The sequence below is a fragment of the Macaca thibetana genome, chromosome 4 (assembly GCF_024542745.1).
Source record: "Macaca thibetana thibetana isolate TM-01 chromosome 4, ASM2454274v1, whole genome shotgun sequence".
Lineage (NCBI taxonomy): Eukaryota > Metazoa > Chordata > Mammalia > Primates > Cercopithecidae > Macaca > Macaca thibetana.
The window spans coordinates 112811075-112836509 of NC_065581.1; the positions used below are offsets into that span (position 1 = coordinate 112811075).

General features: G+C 41.5%; 1 protein-coding gene across 3 annotated transcripts in view; it reads left to right on the forward strand.

Moving 5' to 3' along the window:
- The window catches only part of RMND1 (required for meiotic nuclear division 1 homolog), a 156398-nt gene that overhangs the window by 124109 nt on the left and 6854 nt on the right, over window positions 1-25435 (forward strand). For 2 of the 3 annotated variants that reach the window (XM_050786876.1, XM_050786878.1), the window contains 7 exons: window positions 18-93; window positions 3705-3744; window positions 6547-6647; window positions 10347-10453; window positions 11383-11447; window positions 12679-12755; window positions 16921-17041. In XM_050786876.1, the coding sequence (XP_050642833.1) occupies window positions 18-93; window positions 3705-3744; window positions 6547-6647; window positions 10347-10453; window positions 11383-11447; window positions 12679-12755; window positions 16921-17041 (587 nt within the window). Of the gene's footprint in view, window positions 1-17; window positions 94-3704; window positions 3745-6546; window positions 6648-10346; window positions 10454-11382; window positions 11448-12678; window positions 12756-16920; window positions 17042-22549; window positions 22586-25435 lie in introns of those variants that run through there. The other variant, XM_050786877.1, reaches the window with a different exon arrangement.

The window sequence follows — 25435 nt, forward strand, 5'->3', positions numbered from 1 at the left end:
TTTATTTTAAATCACAGATGCAGCAAATATTTTGGTGATGGGTGTGGAAAATTCTGCAAAAGAAGGTGATCCTGGAACGATATTCTTCTTCAGGTAAGACAGGAAAGAAGCCCCATTAGGTGATGATGGGTTTGGGTCAAGTAATTGTGGTCTTTAAAGGTGCAGGCATACCTTTCTTAACAGTAAATGTGTTCAAATTGTATTTGTGATTTAAATTTATCACTTAATTCTTATTTAATCTAGGAGAGTTTGTCACTTTTAGGAATTCTCTGGTAAACCCTCTTATAAAGTAAAGAATTTTTCAAACAAGGGAATGATCTTCCCCGGGGTGTCTGTCTTTGTACATACGGATTTTCATGGACTAAATTTCTGGAAAGCAGCCAAATTCCTATTCATCTTTAGTGCCCCTTGTCAGACTCCTGCCCCAGGGAAACTCCCGCTACCTCCCTGCTGTCTCTTCTTGCATTTTCTTTCTTTTCTCCCTTCCCCTTTGGTAGCTCTTTAAAGTTTTAGCTTACCTCTCCAGAGGTTTTAGACTAGGAGACTCACATGCACACTTACTCCTTTTATCTAAAGGCTGACTCAATACTAAATATTCCACAGTAGCTGCCTGGGAATGATAATAATGATAGAACTGTGTGAAATAATCTCATTTATCCTCACCACACTCGATGAAGGTCTGTTACTCCTATTTTGCACCTAAGGAAACTGAGGGTCATAGGGATTAAGTGAATTACCCATAGTCATGAGACTAATACGTGACAGAACAGAAACACATGGAACATCTGTAGGAATCCAAAGTTGAGTAAAGTTTTTGTGGTCATAATCCTTACAGTTGATTATAAGTGGAAGTTCTTTTTTCCTTTCAATGCCTACCTTCCTGTTGACCCCATCTTTAGAGATAATCAAGATTCCAGCATTTAATTCAAGTAGAATAATAGCATCCCTGTTGTTCCGAGTAAGGAATTTAGATTTCTGAGGGACTCTAGATCAGCACTGTCCAGTAGAAATATAATGCAGCCTCAGCCAGGCGCAGTGGCTCATGCCTATAATCCCAGCACTTTGGGAGGCTGAGGTGGGCGGATCACAGGGGCAGGAGTTCAAGACCAGCCTGGCCAACATGGTGAAACCCTGTCTTTACTAAAAATACAAAAAATTAGCTGGGCATGGTGGAGGGTGCCTGTACTCAGGAGGCTGAGACAGGAGAATCACTTGAACTCAGGAGGCAGAGGTTGTGGTGAGCTGAGATCGTGCCATTGCACTCCAGCCTGGTGACAGAGTGAGACTCTGCCTAAAAAAAAAAAGAAAAGAAAAAGAAATATAATGCAAGCCTTATATGTAATGATACATTTTCCAGTAACCACATTTTAAATATTTTTAAAAAGATAAAATTAATTTTGGCCGGGCGCGGTGGCTCAAGCCTGTAATCCCAGCACTTTGGGAGGCTGAGATGGGCGGATCACGAGGTCAGGAGATCGAGACCATCCTGGCTAACACAGTGAAACCCCGTCTCTACTAAAAAAATACAAAAAACTAGCCGGGCGAGGTGGCGGGTGCATGTAGTCCCAGCTACTCGGGAGGCTGAGGCAGGAGAATGGCGTAAACCCGGGAGGCGGAGCTTGCAGTGAGCTGAGATTCGGCCACTGCACTCCAGCCTGGGCGACAGCGAGACTCCGTCTCAACAACAACAACAACAACAAAATTAATTTTGAACAACACAAATAATATGTTTCTTGAAATTAATTTTAACAACGTATTTTATTCAACCCAGCATATCTAAAATATTATCATTTCAACATGTAATTAATAATGATATTTTTTCACTCTTTATACTAAATCTTTCAATTTTGCAGTGTACTTTACACTTACACTTACAGCACATCTCAGTTTGCACCAGGCATGTTTCAAGCGCTCAGTAGCCACATGTGGCCTCTGAATACCATATTGTACAGTGCAGTGCATTCCTCTAGATGGAGGAATACGCAATTCACCAGACCTCTCTTCTGCCTGGAAGGGATTCTCTGAACTGATACTTTGGCTGTGGCTTGAAATACCTCTCAAATCCATATTCAGAAAGGGCCTTATCCCTGCCTGTTGTAACAGCTGACTTATTGTCTCCCTGCCTGCCTGCTCACCCACCACCAGTCTGTTTGTCTATTGTAAGCAGGGTCATTCTTCAGTGGCCATTTCTGACCATTATACTCTCCTGCCTAAATTTCCATGGACTATGAACAAGTTCTCGATCACTACATAAAGTTCCCTTCTGTATTGGCCGCTGCTTGCCTCTTCAACCTGGTTGCCCACTACTTGACCACATCTGCAGCCATGCAGCTGCTGGCTGTTTATTCTGAGATGCTGCTGTGCTCCCTCCCGCCTCCTCTCTGAGCCTGTGTGTCCCCTCTGCTGTGTTGTCTCCTCTTGTTTTCTCATTTGGCTACCTCTGCTAGTCCTTTAGCAAAGGGGTCCCTCTGGTGTACATCCCATGGTATAGTCTGCGTACTTGTGTAGCACTGATCACACGCTGTTGTAATTGGTGGCCTAAGTGTCAGCCCCAGTCTTTTCTAGGTTGAGGATAGGAATGAAATCATACTTACCTTTCTGTCACAAATACTAAGCACGGACGGCTGGGCGCGGTGGCTCAAGCCTGTAGTCCCAGCACTTTGGGAGGCCGAGACGGGCGGATCACGAGGTCAGGAGATCGAGACCATCCTGGCTAACACAATGAAACCCCATCTCTACTAAAAAAATACAAAAACCTAGCCGGGTGAGGTGGCAGGCGCCTGTAGTCCCATCTACTCGGGAGGCTGAGGCAGGAGAATGGCGTAAAACCCAGGAGGCGGAGTTTGCAGTGAGCCGAGATCAGGCCACTGCACTCCAGTCTGGGCGACAGAGCGAGACTCCGTCTCAAAAAAAAAAAAAAGAAAAAAGAAAAAACTAAGCACAGACCCACACATATACTAAATACTTAAGAAATGTTTAAAGAATAATGTGGGGCCGTTAATATTTTTACCTTTCTTTATTTCCTCCTTTCCTTCCTCCAGTGCAGTGACCCTGAGCCATAACTCCTGTTTTTATTTACTACCTGAAACAGCTTCAACACGTCAAACTTCAGAAATCAAAACAAGTGCATTTGTAGTTTTAGACCCTAAATAATGTTAAAACCATAATCAGAGTCAGAGGGCCTCCTATGGTGTCATTGTAGTTCTGTTCAAAGCACTGTGAGCACCGGGAGCATTATTCCATAGAGGCCTTTAACCATCTGGCGCTTAAATTAACCACCATCTCTTTATTCCACAACTATTACAGGCATAGTCCTTTATTCCTTGCCATAGTAGAATCTGCCTAATGAGAGCTAAAACAAGGTCTCAGAAAATTTCCTTATTCTGATTTCTATGGATCAGAATTGAACCAGGTATGAAAGAGTCTACATATGTGAAGTTTTATAGTATTACAATAATGGCTATTTGTTTGGCAAACCATGTGAGAAATCATAAATTTTGGGGAGGCCAGGTTTTATCAAGAATTTTATTTTCGCTGTTATTGTAGCAAGCTTACCTAAGGACCATAATAGCAAATTAGTAAGTACATCATATTTTGAAAAATCGCATCCTGTATATATTCTAGAAGTTACATGGTTTTATATATGACCCTAAAGAATGTATTCTACCTGTATCTTAGTTGGTTCTTTTATTTTTTTAAATCAGGGAAGGAGCTGCTGTGTTTTGGAATGTGAAAGACAAAACTGTAAGTGTAAATAAAAATGTGAAAGTATAAAAATGTAGTTTTGTGAGAATGAACTAATTAGCACAAACTGAAACATTAGAAATTAATAGATAATGCACAACTTATTTGCTCTGTATTACATGATACTTATCAGTTTCAGCTTCCAAAATATATTGTATTTTGGGTTAAGAGTTCCTGTGTTTTCCTTTCTCTAGACACACACTAGTTTGTGGAGAATCAGAACCATCCTAACTATACTGCACACAGAAATAAGTACTGTAGACTTTGCATGTTGTACTGTACAAAATGTATACACAGTTCATTGGAAGCTGGTTGCATTGAGGGTTCTTTTAGGTCAAGTTGTCTAGAACTTACTAATGGGAAATAATTTTTTCAATATCCAAATCAAGATTTGTTTAATACAACCATTTTAGAGGCAAATTGGTAATCTCCATTAAAGCCTTTATATTTAACCCAGCAATTTTACACCTAGAAATTTATCCAAAGGAAATAATCATAACTATTCACGATGATTTTTGTACAGAAGTGTTCATCAGAGCAATATTTATAATGGCAAAAATTAGAAATTACCAAAATACACAATAATAGTTTGTTAAATACATCCATATACTACAGTTATACTACAGATTCCCTTAGAAGTCATGTAAAAAAAAATCTATTTCTGGGAGATTACCATATATATAATACAGTTACATTAAAAGAGCTGATTATACGGCCAGGCACGGTGGCTCACACGTGTAATCCCAGCACTTTGGGAGGCCAAGGCCGGCAGATATCTTGAGGCCAGGAGTTCGAGACCAGCCTGGCCAACATGGTGAACCCCATGTCTACTAAAAATACAAAAATTAGCTGGGCTTGGTGGTGTGCACCTGTATCCCCAGCTACTCGGGTAACTGAGGCACAAGAATCGCTCAGAGGCAGAGGTTGCAGTGAGCCAAGATCAGGCCATTGCACTCCAGCCTGGGAGACAGAGGGATACTCTGTCTCAAAAAAAAAAAAAAAAAAAAGGTTACGAAATATAACCAATATAATCTCAGAACTGGTTAAAACACATGCTTTATATAATCCCAATTTTACTAAAAGGAAACACACACAGAAAATATAAATGACCAATAAATATAAGAAAATACAAGTTGGCTGTTTGAAGTTGCAAAGATGTAAAAGGCTGATAAACCTCATTTTCTTAAGAGTAGTTTCATAAATGTTTAGATTCTACATTTGAAAAAACTACTTTGGAGAGCAGGCTAGCAATATCATAAGTGTGGGCCAGGTGTGGTAGCTCACACCTATAATTTTACCACTTTGGGAGTCTGGGGTGGGAGGATCACTGAAGCTCAGGAGTTCCAGACCAGTCTGAACAACATAGTGAGATCCCATCTCTACAAAAAGTTTTTAGAGCTGGGTGCGGTGGCTCACGCCTGTAATCTCAGCACTTTGGGGGACCGAGGCTGGTGGATCACAAGGTCAGGAGATCAAGACCATCCTGGATAACATGGTGAAACCCCATCTCTACTAAAAATACAAAAAAAATTAGCCACACCTAGTGGCGGGCGCATGTGGTCCCAGCTGCTCAGGAGGCTGAGGCAAGAGAATGGTGTGAACCCAGGAGGCAGAGCTTGCAGTGAGCCGAGATTGTACCACTGCACTTCAGCCTGGGCGATTGAGCAAGACTCAAAAAAAAAAAAAGTTTTTAGAACTTAGCCAGGTGTGGTAGTGTGTGCCTGTAGTCCTAGCTACTTGGAAGATTGAGGCAGGAGGATCACTTGAACCCAGGAGTTTGAGACTGCAGTGAGCTATGATTGCATCAGTAGCATCACTGCACTCTAGCCTAGGTGACAGAGTGAGACCCTGTCTCTTACATATATACATATTGTGTAAGTGCACATATCTTTTTATGTAGCAGTTCCTAAAGAAATATTCCCACAAGGCCATGAAGACCTATGCACAAGTATGGCACATTGCAACATTGTAATAGTAGAGAGTAGGAAAAATTCCCCATGGAGGACACACCTAGGTTGGTTAAATAAATTGTAGTTCCCTTGTTAAGGAAAATAGTGTTGAAAATGTTCATGTGCATAATATCCTATTTTACATAAAAAGCAGCATAAATAGGTACATATATACACATAAAAAGTCTGGAAGGATATGCACCAAGTTTAATCATGGTTGCCTCTGGGGATTAGGATTTCAGTAGGGCAGAGAGAAAGAGATGATCACTTCCCACACCTGTGTGGCTTAATTTTGTATCAGTATATTGGGCTTTACTCTACTTTTCATTTTTTTTTCTTTGCACAACATGCAAAACACAGTACTTGCACAACATGCAAAGTCTACAGTACTTCTTTCTGTGTGCAGTATAGTTAGGATGGTTCTGGTGCCACCACACCCAGATAATTTTTGTATTTTTTTGTAGAGACAGGGTTTTGCCATGTTGCCCAGGCTGGTCTTGAACTTTTAGCTCAAGGATCCACATGCCTCTGCTTCCCAAAGTGCTGGGATTATTAAAGAGATTTAAAGAATACAAATTATAATATTACTAGTAATTTTCTTTGGGTTGTGGGATAATGATAACCTTGATTTTCTTTTCCATTCTCATCTGTGTTTTCCAAATGTAAAAACAAATGAACATGTCATCCTGATTACTTTAATATCACAATGGATTTGATTTGCCTTTTCCTTAAAAACATGCAACAGAAATAATGCCTGTAAGTGTAATGAAGACTGTTATAAGCATTAAAATCATAACATAATTGAACTGAGGGAGTCAGTTATGATTTCAAGTTAATCTTCCTTTTCTTCTAGATGAAGCATGTGATGAAAGTTCTAGAAAAACATGAAATTCAGCCCTATGAAATCGCACTGGTACACTGGGAAAATGAAGAACTTAACTACGTAAAAATAGAGTAAGCAGCTTTTCATCAAATTTATGAAAGGGGCACTTGGAAAAAATTAGGTAAAGCAATAGAGGAGACAAATTATTATGCATATGGAAACTTTTTTTTTTTTTTTTTTTGAGACGAAGTTTTGCTGTGTCACCCAGGCTGGAGCGCAGTGGTGCGATCTCGGCTGACTGCAACCTCTGCCTCCCGGGTTCAAGCAATTCTTCTGCCTCAGCCTCCCAAGTAGGTGGGACTACAGGCGTGCACCACCACACCCAGCTAGTTTTTTGTATTTTTAGTAGAGGCGGGGTTTCACCATGTTGGCCAGGATGGTGTCGATCTCTTGACCTTGTGATCCGCCCGCCTCAGCTTCTCAAAGTGCTGGGATTACAGGTGTGAGCCACTGGACCTTGCCTGGAAACTTCATTTTAAGAAAAAAGTGGCCGGCCACAGTGGCTCACACCTTTAATCCCAGCACTTTGGGAGGCTGACAGGTGGATTACCTGAGGTCAGGAGTTCAGGACCAGCCTGGTCAACATGGAAAACCCAGTCTCTGCTAAAAAATACAAAAATTAGCTAGTTATGGTGGTGGGAGCTTGTAATCCCAGCTACTCGGGAGGCTGAGACAGGAGAATTGCTTGAACCCGGGAGGCGGAGGTTGCAGTGAGCCGAGATCGCGCCATTGCACTCCAGCCAGGGTGACGAGAGTGAAACTCCATCTCAAAAAAAAAAAAAAGAAAAGAAAAAGGTTACTGGTACAAAGTCTAAACCATATAATAAATATTAGAAGATAAACATAATGTTTTGAACTTCTCAGGCTATCCACAAGTTAAAACAAGTCAATAGTATAGCCCCAAAATGGAAATTTTAAGTTTCTAGGCAGCATAATCCAATAAAGTAGTATCCTTTTATCAAATGAACCTATCAAATTATTCCAGTACATTTTTCCTTAATCCGGTTTTTTCCTATTGATTTTGGGGTGAGGGTGGTATAAAAAGGAAGTATAGTGAGGGGCAATCTGAGAGACCCACTTGTAGAGGTGTGGGTACTGGAAGAAGTGGGACCTGATGTACCATTTTCACTAAGATGTATGGCTAGGCAATGTTCTAGCTGATTTTCCTGACTCAGCCAGAGGGAAAAAATGAAGAGATGTTAGGGCTAAAACAGAGGCAGTATGAACAAGATGGTAGTGTCTTTTTCCTCATGGAGTTACCTGCCCAGTGGAATATGAGTCTTTGCAGGTTCTTAAGAAAGGTAGTGTTGGCCAGATACGGTGACTCACACCTGTAATCTCAGCACTTTGGGAGGCCAGGGTGGGAAGATCACCTGAGTCAGGAGTTCATGAGCCGAGATTGCACCACTGCACTCCAGCCTGTGCAACAGAGTGAGACTCTGTCTCAAAAAAAAAAAAAAAAGCATTAAAAGCAGAGCTTTGGGAAGATTTGGAAGAGAGACAGAGACTAGCTATAGAAAGACCAGATGGGGATAAGAGCTGAGTAATCAGCACTTAGCACCAATAGGGCCAGTCACGGTTTTTTGTTGTTGGTTTTTTTTTTTTTTTTGAGACAGAGCCTCTCTCTGTCGCCCAGGCGTGATCTCGGCTCACTGCAACCTCCGCCTCTAGGTTCAAGCAATTCTCTGCCTCAGCCTCCCGAGTAGCTGGGATTACAGGCACCTGCCACCATGCCTGGCTAATTTTTGTATTTTTAGTGGAGATGGGGTTTCACCATCTTGGCCAGGCTGGTCTTGAACTCCTGACCTCATGATCCACCCACCTCAGCCTCCCAAAGGGCTGGGATTAGAGGTGTGAGCCACCGCACCCAGCCACAGTTTTCTAAGTAAGTGCCTTCTGTGCATTATTTCATTTAATCCTGAGAAAAACCCTATAATTGCAGCTAACTGGCTTTCAGATGAGATTTATTGAATCCTGTCTTGCCAAAGGGCACCTGACCTGACTGTGAGTCAGCCTGAGCCCAGTGGCGGCTGCAGTCAGAGGTAAGAATGTAAACCTGAGAGAGAGAGCAAATGAGCAGCCCATAGTTTTGTTATCTTTAGTGGTTATTCAGCCCTTGGCCTGCGGATATGGCTCCTGTGAATCCCCTTTCTGTGTTCTATTAGGTTTACATTACAACGGCAAAAACCGTGATGACTTTTCCACCAACCTAATACTACCATGTCAAACTACTGCTTACTAGACCCTTGTGTGTGTGTAGGCTTATCCGCACAGTCTGTGAAGAGTAAAATCTTCAGTGCTTAGGATCCCAGTCAGCTATTTTGTTTCGTCAGAAACACTGTCCTGGCTGCCACCTACGTGGTTATTATTTGAGTTCTGCCACGATTCCAGGGATCTGCTCAGCTCTGTGGCATGGGCCGAGCTCACTCATAAAGCCTCTTGTGGCCAAGCACAGTGGCTCATGCCTGTAATCCCAACACTTTGGGAGGCCAGGGTGGGCAGATCACTTGAGGTCAGGAGTTCGAGACCAGCCTGGCCAACATGGTGATACCCTGTCTCTACTACAAATATAAAAATTAGTGGGGTGTGGTGGTGCATGCCTATAATCCCAGCTACTTAGGAGGCTGAGGCAGGAGAGTCGCTCGAATCCAGGAGGTGGAGGTTGCAGTGAGCTAAGATCATGCCACTACACTCCAGTCTGGGCGACAGAGCGAGACTCCGTCTCAAGGAAAAAAACAAAAAAAAAAAACAAAAAAACCTCTCGTGACTGCTGTCTTTGCTTTCCTTCCTCCATCTGAGGCTGTCATAGCAGATACTGCCTCTCAGCCCTCCATCAGGCCCCTTGTCCCCCTCCCTTTGGCCGTCTCTTCTTGTCTGACATCTTTTGCGAAGGTTTACCCTGTATTTTTTCCATTTACTTGTGATGTTTATATTCACACATTCCCCTCTTCCCCCGTCCCCTGTCCAGGGTTCTCCACAGTCACATACTCATTTTCACAACTTACTTGTCTCCCTCCCCAACCCCACCATGTCAGTGTGAGTTTAGATTACACTCCATATATAGTTTTATATGGAGCATTTTTTCACATAGAAATTTACTGTGAATATTCTCCTTTTTATTAACTATCCTTCCACAGCACACTTTTAAGTTTTTCTTGTGTGGAGTAACTATTACTGAGCCAACCCCTACTGAACATTTGGTTTCTTTCCTAATTTTTTACTCTTCAACACTGACCATTTTTTTAAGTTTTCAGCTGGGCAAGGTGGCGCACGCCTGTAATCACACCACTTTGGGAGGCCGAGGTGGGTGGATCATTTGAGGTCAGGAATTCGTGACCAGCCTGGCCAACATGGTGAAATTCCATCTCTATTAAAAATACAAAAAAAAATTAGCTGGGCATGGTGATGCACACCTGTAATCCCAGCTACGGAGGAGGCTGAGGCAGGAGAATCACTTGAACCCAGGAGATGGAAGTTGCAGTGAGCTGAGATCGCACCACTGCACTCTAGCCTGGGCGGCAGAGTGAGACTCTGTCTCAAAAAAAAAAAAAGTTTTCTTGTGCACAAATTTTTCTTTGCATCTTAGATTATTTCCTTAGGATAAACTCCTAGAAGGGGAATTACTTGAACCAAAGGGTATGAGAACATTTGTAACACTCCTGATATAAATTGTCAAAATGACCTCTAGAAAGATGATATGGTGTCTTTTTCAAAAGAAAAGTTAAAGTGCTTTTTAAGTTTAGAAGGTATTATCGTTTTGCTTTTCACAGGGGACAGTCAAAACTTCACAGGGGGGAAATCAAGTTAAATTCAGAGCTGGATTTAGATGATGCCATTCTAGAGAAGTTTGCTTTCTCCAATGCTCTCTGCCTTTCTGGTAAGTTCCTACTGCTTATAGGATAGGGCACTACAGCTGTCATTTCACTGAGGGAAGTTTAAATATGTAGTAACGACTTTTGAAGTATATTTTCAGAATACTCAACAAAGGCTTAGCATTCCTTTTCCTTTTTTTGCCTCCATCAGAAAAAATATCTGGTATAAAAGGTAGTACTGTGCTGAAGTTACTCATTCCTTATTAATTGTATTAATAAAGCTTAACCTTTCCAAAAGTAGTTTTTAGATGATTATATTAGCCTTTGTTTTTTTCTATTCTCTCTATGAAACTGTTATTCTTAGATAGTCTCTAATCCAGACAGAGATGCCCAGCCTCGTGTGACTGGGTACAGGTCCCGGTATAGAAAAACATACTCTAGTGTTTCATAGCAGTGGGCCCCAGAGTCACAGTGGCTGTAAGTTTGTTCTGAAAGATCCATGTCCCGAATAAAACTATAGAAGTTCTTTAAGAATTTCTTTCGCCAGCAGTCTACCTTAGATGGCTGCTGCAGCATCCTGTCCATCCCACCCTGAGGGGCTTCGGAGATTTCTGAGGTTTAGTCCTCGTCCTGCGGAGCAAAGGAGAGGCCAGGAAAGTCTTAGTCCCTCCTGCAGAGCTACCCATGGTATCAAGCTGTACCCTACCCTCCTCAGTTTCCAAGATGTAATATTAGAAAATCAAGAATTCTACTAAACGTAGTTTTGGTCTACCAACAGTTCATGGAAAGCGATTCAGTTTCCTCTATCTACTTTAATTCTGTCCTTTATGATAATTAACTGTTCTCAAGTTATATTTTCAAGGTTTTTTTTTTTTCCAAGTACTTTTTCTTAACCTATTATTGAAATAGTAGTGAAGATACTATGCAATTACGTATTTTATATAAATGTGAATATGATGATAAAGAAATGTTCCATTATTAATTTTTTTCCCAGTAAAACTGGCAATTTGGGAAGCATCACTGGATAAATTTATTGAATCTATTCAGTCAATTCCTGAGGTAATTATATCAATTTTATGCTTATTCAAGGATTGATTTTTATATGGAAAAAATATGAATTTCCCAATGTAACAATACATAGTTGTCCCTCAGTATCCGTGGGAGATTTGTTCTAAGACCCCACTGGATACCAGAATCTACCAATGCCCAAGTCCCTGATATAAAATGGTAAATATTTGCCTATAACCTATGCGTATCCTCCCGTATACTTTCAACTATCTCTAGATTACTTATAATACCTAATATAATGTAAATACTATGTAAATAGTTGTTTTACTGTATTGTTTAGAAAATAATGACAAGAAAAAACAGTTTGTGCATGTTCAGTACAGATGCAGCCATTCTTTTTTCTCTAAATATTGTCAATTTGCAGTTGGTTGAATCTGCAGTTGCAGAACTTATAGAGGGCCGATTGTTTAGGAGTACAACAAAATTATTATAAACAATAAGAAAGCTACACTAAACTTAAGCAAACTAGAACTCCCAGTTGCATATAAAATGGCAAAATAAGAAACTTCATATTGATTATTTTTTACTTTTTAAAACTTCAAATTGTTTTCTTCTGTTGGTGCAGTTGGTGCAGTATTTTTTTTAAAAATATTAATATAATTGAAATGGGGTCTGGCCATGTTGCCCAGGCTGGTCTCGAACTCCTGGGCTCAAGCAATCCTCCAGCCTCAGCCTCCCAAAGTGCTGGCATTACAGGCCATGAGCCACCATGCCCATCAGTTGCAGTATTTTTAATGTAACTGAATTAAAGAAAAAAGTGAAATGTTCCCTAAGAAAGGAAATTATGACCACTTTTCCTGATTTAAGAAAGTGTTTGATAAATTATGAGAAAAATAGTGGCATGAAAAATACATATAAAGTTATATTAACATTTCAGTGTACATTAAAAATCATTTTATTGTAATTAACTGTCTTTGTTGTGAAAGAGTAATCTAATTATACTTTGGAAAGGAGGCCCTGCTTTTCCACTAAGAGATTAGGAATGTATATATCATATGAAATGCTGATGAGAAGGGAAATGAAAAAAGGGAATATACAATTTCTACCTAATAAAGTTATGAAATTTCAAGGTGAGTTAAGACATTAATCTGGGAGACAGCCATCCTAAAAAATATTTACATAGGATCCATATCGTGCCACTTCAGATTTTGCCCTGTTGACCAAATGCTTATTAGAAAGAGAGATACATGGTTTTTTGGTTTTTTGATTCCCTCTCAACTAGGCTTTAAAAGCTGGGAAGAAAGTGAAACTATCTCATGAAGAAGTCATGCAGAAAATCGGGGAACTCTTTGCCCTAAGGTAAAAGTTTTCTCTCTAAATAAAATATTTCATATATTTAACAATCTCAAGAAAACATTCCCATAGTTCTGTGGTAAAGAGCAAACATTTACACCTTTATGGGAATTGTAGCTGTTTTCATTTCATTGGTTATAAGCAGGGAGAACTCTCACCCATTAGAAGTAGTTGGGCTGTGTTAAGACTGTACTGAAAGAAATTATGCATGTGCAAAAGAGATCACGATTCATCTACATTAAACCCACATTAAGGAACACAGTAGATGTTCTTTGAAGGTAGAGAGACACATTCCTGAATTTGGTTAATGGGAATTCTCCGTAAAACTGTATCACTACATCCTAATGCTAACTAGACCTAATTGCTACAGAAAAGTTTCTTTGAATCTGAGACACCAAGATGCCACTGGAGAGAAAAAGTGCTGCCAGTTAAACTATGACAATACTTTTTTTATCAGAGGATTAAAATTTTACACTTACTGAAATAGCTTTTAGTCTTAGCTGGATATAAATTATATCACATTCCCTCTTAGGCATATATGACAAGGAGAGCATAAGAAAATAAATTATTTAAAGCAAAGACAAGTAAGTCTCAACTGCCACCTGTCAGACACCATTAATTTTAAGACGCCTCGAGATGTTAAAATGGGAATAACTATGTCTAAAAACTGATGAATCATTTAAATAAGTGTCTGGAAAGGTTTTCAGCTTATTTTATTCTTGTAGTTGTCCCAGGATTTATGGAATGAAACATCCCAGATGTTGGTGTTTTTCTCACAGGCAGCATTGTCCAGTTTATCCCTTCTAGCATGTGGAATGAGTTACCAGAGCTCATTGCAAATGTTCACCTAAGACTTCTTTTTCCACATTCTCCTTAGACGCTCTGCCTGGAGAGAAGTGGTACAGTGTTTCATTGTCTATGTATCTCTCATAGCTCAGGACTTCTAGTTCAGGGTACCAGCAAAAATTAAAAACCCACCCATCAGGAGCATCGTGTAGCAGATCTGAAGCCTCAGATTCTCTGAGAAGTAGGGTACAGAGATTCTTCTCTCCTGTTCTCTTGGTCATGCAAGTAGAATTTGGTATTAGTGAATTATAATATCCAAACTGAATAGTTAGGACTGAATATACGTGGGTTTGTGAATAGTTTCTATAAAGACTTACTTTTATTATCCTGTTTTCTTACTTATACAATAAAAATGCTTATTTGTTAATACAAGGAATGGGATACATCTGTGAAAATAAACGTGGCAAATATTTGAATAAAAAACTAAATCTAAATTTATATAGGGTATGATCCCATTTGTGTAAGCAAATAAAAATATTCATATTTATCTTTATATGCATACACATATACATGTATTTGCTTGCACACACATGCATGTATGAATACAGAAAGAACTGGAAGGACCCAGCAAAGTGTCTCTACAGGCCTGTCCTTGGGGAGAATAAAGGCTTTGAGTCGTGTGGTAGCATAAGAGGGCCTACCACTATTTTTCTGAATCCTTCTCTAGGATAGTTTCCTTTTTTTTTTTTATCATGAACATAGTATGTATGTATTACTTTTTTTTTTTTTTTCAGTCGGGGTCTCGTCCTGTCACCCAGACTAGAGTGCAGTGGCATGATCATAGGTCACTGAAGCCTTGATTTCCTGGGCTCAGGGATTCCTCCTGCCTCACCCTTGTGAGTAGCTGCGACCACAGGAGTGATCTACCACATCCAGCTAATTTTTAAAATTATTTATAGAGACAGTGTCTCAAACCCTTGCTCAAGCCATCCTCCTCCCTTGGCCTCCCAAAGTGCTGGGATTACAGGTATGAGCCACCACATCAGCTTATGTGTACTTTTATAACTTAGATTTTTATTTCGTTAAATAAACGAAATAAAAGACGCAGTGGCTCACACCTGTAATCCCAGCACTTTGGGAGGCTGAGACAGGTGGATTGCTTGAGGCCGGGAGCTTGACACCAGCCTGGCTAACATGATGAAACCCCATCTCTACCAAAAATACAAAAATTAGCTAGGAGTGGTAGTGTGCGCCTATAATCCCAGTTTCTTGGGAGGCTGAGGCACGAGAATTGCTTGAATCCAGGAGGCAAAGGTTACAGTGAGCCAGGATCACACCACTGCACTCCAGCCTGGGCAACAGAGCAAGATTCTGTCTCAAAAAAGAAAAAGGCCGGGCATGGTGGCTCACACCTGTAATCCCAACACTTTGGGAGGCCGAGGCCAGTGGATCACCTGAGGTCAGGAATTCGAGACCAGCCTGACCAACATGGAGAAACCCTGTCTCTACTAAAAGTACAAAATTAGCTGGACGTGGTGGCGCATGCCTGTAATCCCAGCTACTCGGGAGGCTGAGGCAGGAGAATTGCTTGAACCCGGGAGGTGGAGGTTGCGGTGAGCTGAGATCGTGCCATTGCACTCCAGCCTGGGCAACAAGAACGAAACTCTGTCTCAAAAAAAAAAAGTAAGCACAGACTTCTTATATTAAAATGTAGAAATTAAGAGGGAGAGTGTGTATGTGTATGCTTGCTTGTCTAGTGTTTGCATAAACACTGGAAGGATACAGAGGAAACTAGAAGGGACTACTGGTAGGGAAAGATACAGATAAGAATAAGAGTAAGATTTATCAATTTTTACCTGTTTATATCTTCTTGATCTGCTCAGGAGGCTGAGGGAGGAAGATCACTTGAGCCCAGGAGTTTGAGGCTGCAGTTAGCTATGATTGTGTCACTGCACTCCAAACTGGGTGACATGTGAAGACATTATCTCTAAAAAAATTTTTTTAATAAAAAACAAAAAAGTGTGTACATATTAATTTTTTTTTTTTCAGATGGGGTCTCACTCTGTTGCCCAGGCTGGAGTACAGTGTCACAATCTTGGCTCACTGCAGCCTCTGCCTCCCAGGTTCAAGTGATCCTTCCACCTCAGCCTCCCAAGTTGCTGGGACTACTTGCATGCACCACCACACCTGGCTAGTTTTTGTATTTTTTTGTAGAGATAGGGTTTCGCTGTGCTGTCCAGGTTGGTCTCGAACTCGCGGACTCGAGCAATCTGCCTGCCTTGGCCTCCCAAAGTGTGGGGATGACAGGCATGAGCCTTCATGCCTGGCCATAAAATTTTTAAGGAAAAAAGCTTAGGCTGGGCATGGTGGCTCACGCCTGTCATCCCAGCACTTTGGGAGGCTGAGGTGGGCAGATCATGTGAGGTCAGGAGTTCGAGACCAGCCTGGCCAACTTGGTAAAACCCTGTCTCTACTAAAAATACAAAAATTAGCTGGGTGTGGGCACCTGTAATCCCAGCTAACTGGGAGGCTAAGGCAGGAGAATCGCTTGAACCTGGGAGGCGGAGGTTGCAGTGAGCTGAGATCATGCCATTGTACTCCAGCCTGGGTGACAAGAGCGACTCTGTCTCAAAAAAAATAAAAATAGGCCGGGCACGGTGGCTCAAGCCTGTAATCCCAGCACTTTGGGAGGCCGAGACGGGCGGATCACGAGGTCAGGAGATCGAGACTATCCTGGCTAATACGGTGAAACCCCGTCTCTACTAAAAAATACAAAAAAACTAGCCGGGCGAGGTGGCGGGCGCCTGTAGTCCCAGCTACTCGGGAGGCTGAGGCAGGAGAATGGCGGAAACCCGGGAGGCGGAGCTTGCAGTGAGCTGAGATCTGGCCACTGCACTCCAGCCTGGGCGACAGAGCGAGACTCCGTCTCAAAAAAATAAAATAAAATAAAATAAATAAAATAAAAATAAAAATTGAAAACAAAATGAGTTTTTTTCTGTCTACTTCATAAATAACGTTGGTATTAAAGATTGAATTAATTTGGTTCAGAATTTCGAAACCCGTTTGTAAATGTTATTTACACATTTGTTGGAAGTATTTTGCAAAGGTCAGTGTTAACACGTGTTTTCAGCCAGATGCAATGCCACATGCCTGTAGTTCCAGCTACATGGTAGGCAGGAGACAGCTTGAGCTCAGGAGTTCAGGTTGCAGTGAGTTGTGATCACCACTGCACTCCATCCTGGGTAACATAGCGAGACCCTCTCTCTTAAAAAGAAAAAAAAAAAAAAAAATTTTTCATAAAGCACCATGTAAATATTAAATATAATAGAAACAATGATTTTTAATTCAAGATAAATAAAAAGTTATAATTTTCCCTTTTTTAAAGGCACCGTATAAACTTGAGTTCAGACTTCTTGATTACTCCTGATTTCTACTGGGACAGAGAAAACCTGGAAGGACTTTATGATAAAACATGTCAATTCCTTAGCATTGCCCGAAGAGTTAAGGTATGTATTTTGCACTTTTAATGAGAGAAAAAGACACGTTGTTGCCTGTAAATTGAATGTTTAACTGCTTGCAGAGAAATATCGTTTGACTTCCGTTCAAATCTCTTTATATTTCCCCTTCTTGTCCTCTATACAGTCACTTTTCAATTTTTTGTGTCAAAGAATCTTCTGATATTAGCTCTACAGACTAGATAAGGTTGGTGAATAAGATGAGAGTTTGGAAGCCTAATGGTCCATCAGAAAGTTCTTGTCAAGTATCAAGCAAGAGTTCCTGACTGCCCCTGATCTGTCATGGTGACAGTGAGAATAGAAATAAATTTAAGGAAGAATCATATAAGACAAGTGATAGGTAATGGCAGACCATGGAGAAGGAAGAATAAAGGATGACTGATGTTTGCCTGGAGGTGACAAGTAGAAAGGTGGAAAAACAATGAGAGGTCAGAGAGGAGATGCTGAGATTAGAGTAGCAACAAGATATCCAATTAGCTCCATCATGTAGGCATTTAGAAGGGCAGAAGCAAAGTCGAGAAGAGAGACGCGTATCAAGAAATCCCAGCACTTTGGGAGGCCAAGGTGGGTGGATCACCTGAGGTCGGGAGTTTGAGACCAGCCTGGCCAACATGGCGAAACCCTGTCTCTACTCAAAATACAAAAATTAGCCAGGCATGGTGGCACGCACCTGTAGTCCCAGCTACTCAAGAAGCTGAGGCCAGAGAATCACTTGAACCCAGGAGGCGGAGGTTGCAGTGAGCTGAGATTGAGCCACTGTACTCCAGCCTGGGTGACAGAGTGAGACTGCGTCAAAAAAAAAAAAAAAAAAAAAAAAAAGCTGTAGTGATGGAGGTAGACCACATGTGGAAAGAGCATAGAAAACAGAAAATTGACATTAGTATAATGTGTACACATAGTTCTGTGACATTTCGCCACATCTATAGATCCACGCAACCACACGATCAAGACACAACTGTGCCAGGTGCAGTGGCTCACGCCTGTAACCCCAGCACTTTGGGAGGCCAGAGGTGGGCAGATCACTTGAGGCCAAGAGTTCAAGACCAGCCTGGCCAATATGGTAAAACCCTGTCTCTACTAAAAATACAGAAATTAGCTGGGTGTGGTGGTGCATGCCTGTAGTCCCAGCTACTCGGGAGGCTGAGGCAGCAGAATTGCTTGAACCCAGGAAGTGGAGGTTGCAGTGAGCTGAGATTGTGCCATTGTGCTCCAGCCTGGGTGTTGCAGCGAGACTCCATCTCAAAAAAGCAAAACAAAAAGACACAAAGCTATTTTATCACCACACAGTTCTTCCTCATGCTACCCTGTATAGTCACACTACCCTCCCCTTACCCAGACTGTCCCTAACCCCTGGCAGTGAGTAATCTCCATCTCCATAATTTTGTCATTTTGAGGATGTTATATAGAGTCATACAGCATGTGACTTTTTAACTGGCTTTTTTCATGGAGCATAATGCCCTCAACTTGGATCCTTCCAAATTGTTGCTTGTATCAAAGTTCCTGTCTTCCTGTGGTTACTGAAACATTTTCTGGTATTTCGTTTTGATGTTATTTTTTAGTATATCTCTTTGCATAGATATTTAGTAGTTGCTCTGGTTATTACATCATATGTATATAACTTATTACAATCTACTGATTTCAACATCTTGCAGATTAAATGAAGTATAGAATCTATTTCCCTGATGGGTGATTGGATGCAGAAAAAAAAAGAATCCTTATTTCTTCTATATTCCTTTACCCTTCCCTATTTATAATTTTCTTAACTATTCTTCTGCAGACATAGGAAACTTCATCAGATAATGTTATAATTTTTGCTTCAACCATCAAACATAATTTAGAAAACTAAGAAAAGTAAAGTCTATTGTATGTACCCATGTTTTTATCCTTTCTGTTCTTTTTTCCTTCTGATATTCTAAGATTTCTCTTACTGTTTTTTGTTTTGTTTTCTCCAAGAACTTTATTTAGCCATCCTTTTAAGGTAAGTCTAGTGAGACAGATTCTCTTAGTTTGTCTTCATCTGAGAGTGTATTAATTTTCTCTTCATTCCTGAAGGATATTTCCTAGAAACAGGATTCTGGGTGGACAGTTTTCTTTCTTTCAGCACATGAAAAATGCCATGCCACTTTCTTCTGACCTCCATGGTTTCTGATAGGAAATCTTTCATAATTCTATGACATGTGCATTTTATCTTTTATCATTTCACAAAGTCTTTGAGGCTCTGTTCACTTCTTTTCCAGTATATTTTGTCTCTGTTAAGACTGGGTATTCCTTTGTTTCATCTTCTAGTTCATTGATTCCTTCCTCTGTTACATTCATTCTGCTGCCCATCATTGAGTTTTTTATTTCATTTATTGTATTTTTTAGTTCTAAAATTTCCATGTTTTTGTCTTTGTATCTTCTGTTTCTTTGCAGAGACTTCCTGCTTTTTCATTTGTTTCAAATGTGTTCAAAATTGCTTATTGAATCATTTTTATGATGGTTGCTGTAACATCATCTGATAATACCTAACCTCAGATACCTCTTGATGTTAGTGTCTACTGATTGTCTTTTCTTATTCCCTCCAACTAATTTTAATACCTCCAGTTTCCCTCATTGCCTCAAGTGTTCTGGCTTAATATACAAGGTCCTTCCTATTGTATCCCTTTTTCAATCATATTTCCTACCAATCCCCACATCCACTTTGTATCACATCAAAAATAAAGGATTAGCCTGGGAAACACAGTGAGACCTCATTTCTAGTAAACGGTTTTTTAAAAAATTAGCCAGGTATAATGGCATGTGCCTGTAGTCCCAGCTACCCTGGGAGGCTGAGGCAGGAGGATTGCTTTAGCGCAGGAGTTTGAGGCTGCAGTGAGCCATGATCATGCCACTACATCCCAGTCTAGGTGACAGAGCAAGACCCTGTCTCAAAAAATAAAAATAAAAAATACATTATTTATCATTTCAAAACCCTACCATGACTTATTGAATGCTATGTTCCACTTTAGTGTCTACACTTTTTTCCTCTAAGCTAGACACTGCCCCTTGCAAAACCACATCAAAGGTATCTGCAGTTGTCACTCATCTTGGTACCACCTATTCCTCTGTAGGTGTCTTCCAGCACAGGACAGTAGAGATCATCACCACTGGTCAGGGCAAGAAAACCAAGCTATGTTGCTCTTAGCTGACACAGAAAGATTGATTAGTGATGGTTTAGGAATCAAATTCAGTGGACTCCATCAGTACAGTTTTAGATACCAAAGGTCTAACTAGACACCGATTTGACAATCAATTATCTGGTCAAACATGAAAAGCACTGGACTTTCTTGGTTGTCGACTGTGCACACAGGCTGAAGATCCAGAGGAGGCAACGGAGGAATACTAAAAGCTTTATACAGATGAGGTATTTCCTGTGGTTGTGTTAGCTATTCCTGTGTAACAAATTACCCCAAAACTTGGTGGACTGAAACACCCACTTACTGGCTGGGCACGGTGGCTCACGCCTGTTACCCCAGTACTTTGGTAGACCGATGCAGGCAGATCATTTGAGGCCAGGAGTTCAAGACCAGTCTGGCCAACGTGGTGAAACCCCGTAAATTAGTCAGGCATGGCGGCATGCGCCCGTAGTCCCAAGTAGCTGATTCTGGAGGCTGAGGCACGAGAATCACTTGAGCCCAGGAGGCAGAGGTTGCAGCGAGCTGAGACTGCACTACTGCACTCCATCCTGGTGACAGAGTGAGACTCCGTCTCAAAAAAAAAAAAAAAATGAAACACCACTTACTATCTCAGTTTTTGTGGGTCAGGAATCAGTGCAGCTTAGCTGGGTCCTCTGATGCTGTGTTTCTCACAAGGCTGCAGTCATCTCAGAGATTCACTTCCTAGTTCACTCGTGGTTATTGGCTGGATTTGGTGCTTCTCAGGCTATTAGATTGAGGCCTCAATTCCTCATAAGCTGTTGTCCAGAGGCTTCTCCATAGAGCATCTCACAATGTGGCAGCGTGCTTCACTGGAATGAACAAGTAGGGGAGCTTAGATCTGTATCCCTGCTCAAATCTTGTGTCAAATTGTAATGCCCCGTGTTGGAGGCAGGTCATGGTAGGGGGTGATTGTATCATCAGGGTAGATTTCTCATGAGTGGTTTAGCACCATGTGCTAAACAGTGGTGCTGTTCTCGTGATAGTGAGTTCTGGCGAGGTTGTTTAAAAGTGTGTAGCACCTGCATCTCCCCTCGCTCTCTTGCTCTCGCTTATGCCATGTAAAGTACCTGCTCTCCCTTCACCTCTCACCATGATTGTAAGTTTCTGGAGGCTTCCCCAGAAACCAAGCACATGCCAGCATCATGCTTCCTGTAGAACCGTGCAGAGCCATGAGCCAATTAGGCCTCTTTTCTTTATAAATTTGCCAGTCCCAGGTATTTTTTTATAGCAATGAGAGACTGGACTAATACAGAGAGGAAGAGTGACTGTCAGGAAGAGAATGCTAGTAAAACAGAATTCACACTCTTTTGCAACCTCATCACAGAAGTCACATCCCGTCACTTTTGCTGTGCTCTCTTTGTTAAAAACAAGTTAGGGCCGGGTGCAGTGGCTCTTGCTTGTAATCCTAGCCCTTTGGGAGGCTGAGATGGGAGGATCACTTGAGGCCAGGAGTTCAAGACCAGCCTGGTCAACATAGTGATACTCCATCTCTTTAAAAAAAATTTTTTTCTTTAAAGCAAGTTATGGCCAGGCGTGGTGGCTCACGCCTGTAATCTCAGCACTTTGGGAGGCCTAGGTGGGTGGATCACCTGAGGTCAGGAGTTCAAGGCCAGCCTGGTCAACATAGTGATACCCCATCTCTTAAAAAAAAAATTTTTTTTTCTTTAAAGCAAGTTATGGCCAGGCGTGGTGGCTCACGCGTGTATCTCAGCACTTTGGGTGGATCACCTGAGGTCAGGAGTTCAAGGCCAGCCTGGCTAACATGGTGAAACCCTGTCTCTACTAAAAATACAAAAATTAGCTGGGCATAGTGGCGGACGCCTGTAATCCCAGCCACTTGGGAGGCTGAGGCAGGAAAATCACTTGAACCCAAGGGGGCAGAGGTTGCAGTGAGCCAAAATTGTGTCACTTCACTCTAGCCTGGGTGAAACAGCAAAACTTCATTTCAAAAAAAAAAAAGGCAAGTTATTAGGCTGAGCCTACTCTCGAGGGTAGGGGATTACACAAAGGTGAACACCAAGAGGCGGGGAGTCTTTGGGTGACATCTTAGAAATCTGCCTACCACAGTGGTTTTGAAAAAGATGGAGAAAATTCTAGAAACCTACTTTATGACCACTGACCCACATGATCCTCATACTAATAATTACTTTAATGGTTGCCAGCTTCAGGCCATCAAAGATGGTGGAACCATTGCTGATCTCATTGTGTTCTGAACTGTCAGCAAGCCAAATGCCACCGCTCTCGGTTTGGACGAGAACGTTAATGCCAAAATTGATGATCTGATCTTTGACCTGGGTGGCATTTGTTATCTGTCCATCCTCAGTATTCAAGATGGAATTGCTGAAGTCAAGTCTACAACTGAGGATACCCACCTGAGTGAAGAATACCTTGACAACTAAGTGCTCAGCTGTTTCATGGCTGAGATCAACTGCAGGTACAGAAAGGACACCTGTGAGAACAAGTAGGCTGCCCAAGCCCCTTCGGCCTCTACTAAATGTACTCTTCATTCTGGTGTCGGGGCCAATTTGAGATTGAGTCCCTCCAGGAGGGGGTTCACATCTATGCCTCTGTGCACATGAGCAGCTGGAAGAATCGAAAGCCACCCATCCCTGGCACCCTACACCTGTGGAGAAAGCCATAAGCAGTGTCACCCAGACACACCACCAGTCCTTCACGGGTGGCTCCATCTATATCCCCAAGATTTAAAATCTCCTATAGGGCCGGGCGTGGTGGCTCACGCCTGTAATCCCAGCACTTTGGGAGGCCAAGGTGGGAGGATGGCTTGAGGCCAGAAGTTCGAGGCCAGCCTGGCCAACATGGTAAAACCCAGTCTCTACTAAAAATACAAAAATTAGCCAGGCATGGTGGTGCATGCCTATAATCCCAGGTACATGAGGGGCTGAGGCACAAGAATCACTTGAACATGGGAGACGAAGGTTCCAATGAGCTGAGATTGCATGACTGTATTCCAGCCTGGGTAATACATTGTCCAGTAAGACATTTCTCCAAAAAAATAATAAAGTAAGATAAAGTCTCCTACAGGAAGAACAAGAGCTGAATTTATTTACAGGCAGCATGATCTTGTATGTAGAAGACCTGAAAGAATCTACAAAGAAGCTACCAGAATAAGTGAGTTTATCAAGGTTTCAAGATCAATGTATAAAAACGGTTATCTTTCGTTATACTACCAATACACAATTGGAAAATGAAATTTTAAAAATACTGTTTATAGTAGCACCCAAAACTTGAATTACTCAGGTTTGAATTGAGTGATTCAACTATTCCAGAATAATGTTAATTAATCATTGGAGTAATCTGAGCAAGCTAATTGTTTATTTCATTCCCATCTCACTCTGGGACATCGTTTTTGGTGTGAAATCTTCTGCAGGAGTTATGAAATACCTAAAAGGTCTCAAAACTACATTTCTCAGTTTCTCAGCATCCCAAAGGCAGTTCAGACTCGTTGGATGATGTCAAGGTTATTTAGAAGGGGTTGAAAGAGTTCACCCTGCCTTAGGCTCAGCATAGTGTTGGCATTACAGTCTTCCAAGAAAACAGATGGAACAAAGAGTGGCGGGGGTTTTTTCTCCCTCAAAAAGTAGAAGGGTCTTGAGAAAATAGGGGTGAGTAGGCATAATACATGCTAAAAAGTTGAGCACAGAGGTCCAGATGCAGAGAGCAGTTACACAGTGTCATGGGACAGAAACTAGTTGGCAGTGGATCCCTCGCTCCATTTTCTCACGTCGTTATCCCCCGAAGTCCTGTCATTGAGGCTTCTGTCCCCATGCCACCTACTCCGTGAACACTTGTTTGTTGTCATGACTTCTAATCCCACATTCTCCTGGTGATTTTCAAATGTCTCTCTCATCCCAGTCTCTCGTCTGCCTTCCAAACGTTTCTAGTTGCCCCTCAATCTCACAGGTCTTCCTCATTGACATATCTCATTGCATCCTTTTAAAAATTATGTGTGCACCGTTTTCCACTAGAATGTAAGCCCCTTGAAATCGGAGACCATGATTATTTTCTTGCCTGTTCTTGGCAAAGGCCTCACATACAGTATGTCCTCAAAAAATATTTGTAGGATTTAGTCAGCTGATTTAAGATTTCAAAATGAAACTTATGGTATTCCCCCCACCCCCAGAATATAGTAAACCTTTTCAGTTCTCTATTTCAGCTCATGGGAGGACCTTCTAGCCTCACCTATCTAGTCATTCAACCAGAAACTTAAAAGTCATCTGGGTGTCCTTTTTCTCCTTCACCCTCCATATCCAGTCAAACGATCTTTTTATTTTCCTCTCAGTATCATGGATTCATTAACAAATATTTATCGAAAGCCTATGTGATAGGCCCTGGGCTGGTGAAACGGGAGTACCATACTGACCCCTGATTTCAAGCCCCCAACTATTAACGTTCATCCACACAGCCCCTCATCTTCCTTTCCCACCTGGACTTGTCTAATTCCTTCTTCACTCTGTCTCCAGACTGGACCTTTTTCCAGTCTCTCTGCACCCTTTGGCTGGAAGACAGAGACATGTCTATTTCACCATTCTGTCTCCTCTGCCCAGCATAGTACAGTAAATGTTAAACAAATACTTCCAGATTGAAGAGGCCTCCCCATTACCTGCAGAATGAAGTTCAGATATTCTAGCATGACATGCTGCTTTCCTATTGCTGCTTAACCTAGTGGCTTATCAGAAATTTACCATCTTACTGTTCTGTAGGTCAGAAGTCTGGCATGGCCTAAAGTTAAGGTGTTGATTCCTCTTTGGAGACTGTGGGTGGAATCCATTTCCTTACCTTTTCCAGTGACTGGAGGCCACCCATAATCCTTGCTTATGGCCCCTTCATCTAACAAAGGCCAGTGGAATCCTCATATTGTATCATTCTGAACTCTTCTGCCTCTCATTTCCACTTTTAAGGACCCTTGTGATTACATTGGGCTTACCCAGATAATCTAGGATTATCTCCCCATCTTAAGGTCAGCGAATTAACAACTTTAATTTCTTATACATTCTTAATTCTCCTTTGCCATATTATATTCACAGGTTCCAAGAATAAGGACATAAATATCTTTGGGGTGGGGGACATCATGTACACAGTACCTCTCACAATCCAGTACTAACTTACCTTTTTTTTTTTTCTGAGACAGAGTGCAATGGCATGGTCTTGGCTCACTGCAACCGCCAGCTCCTGGGTTCAAGTGATTCTC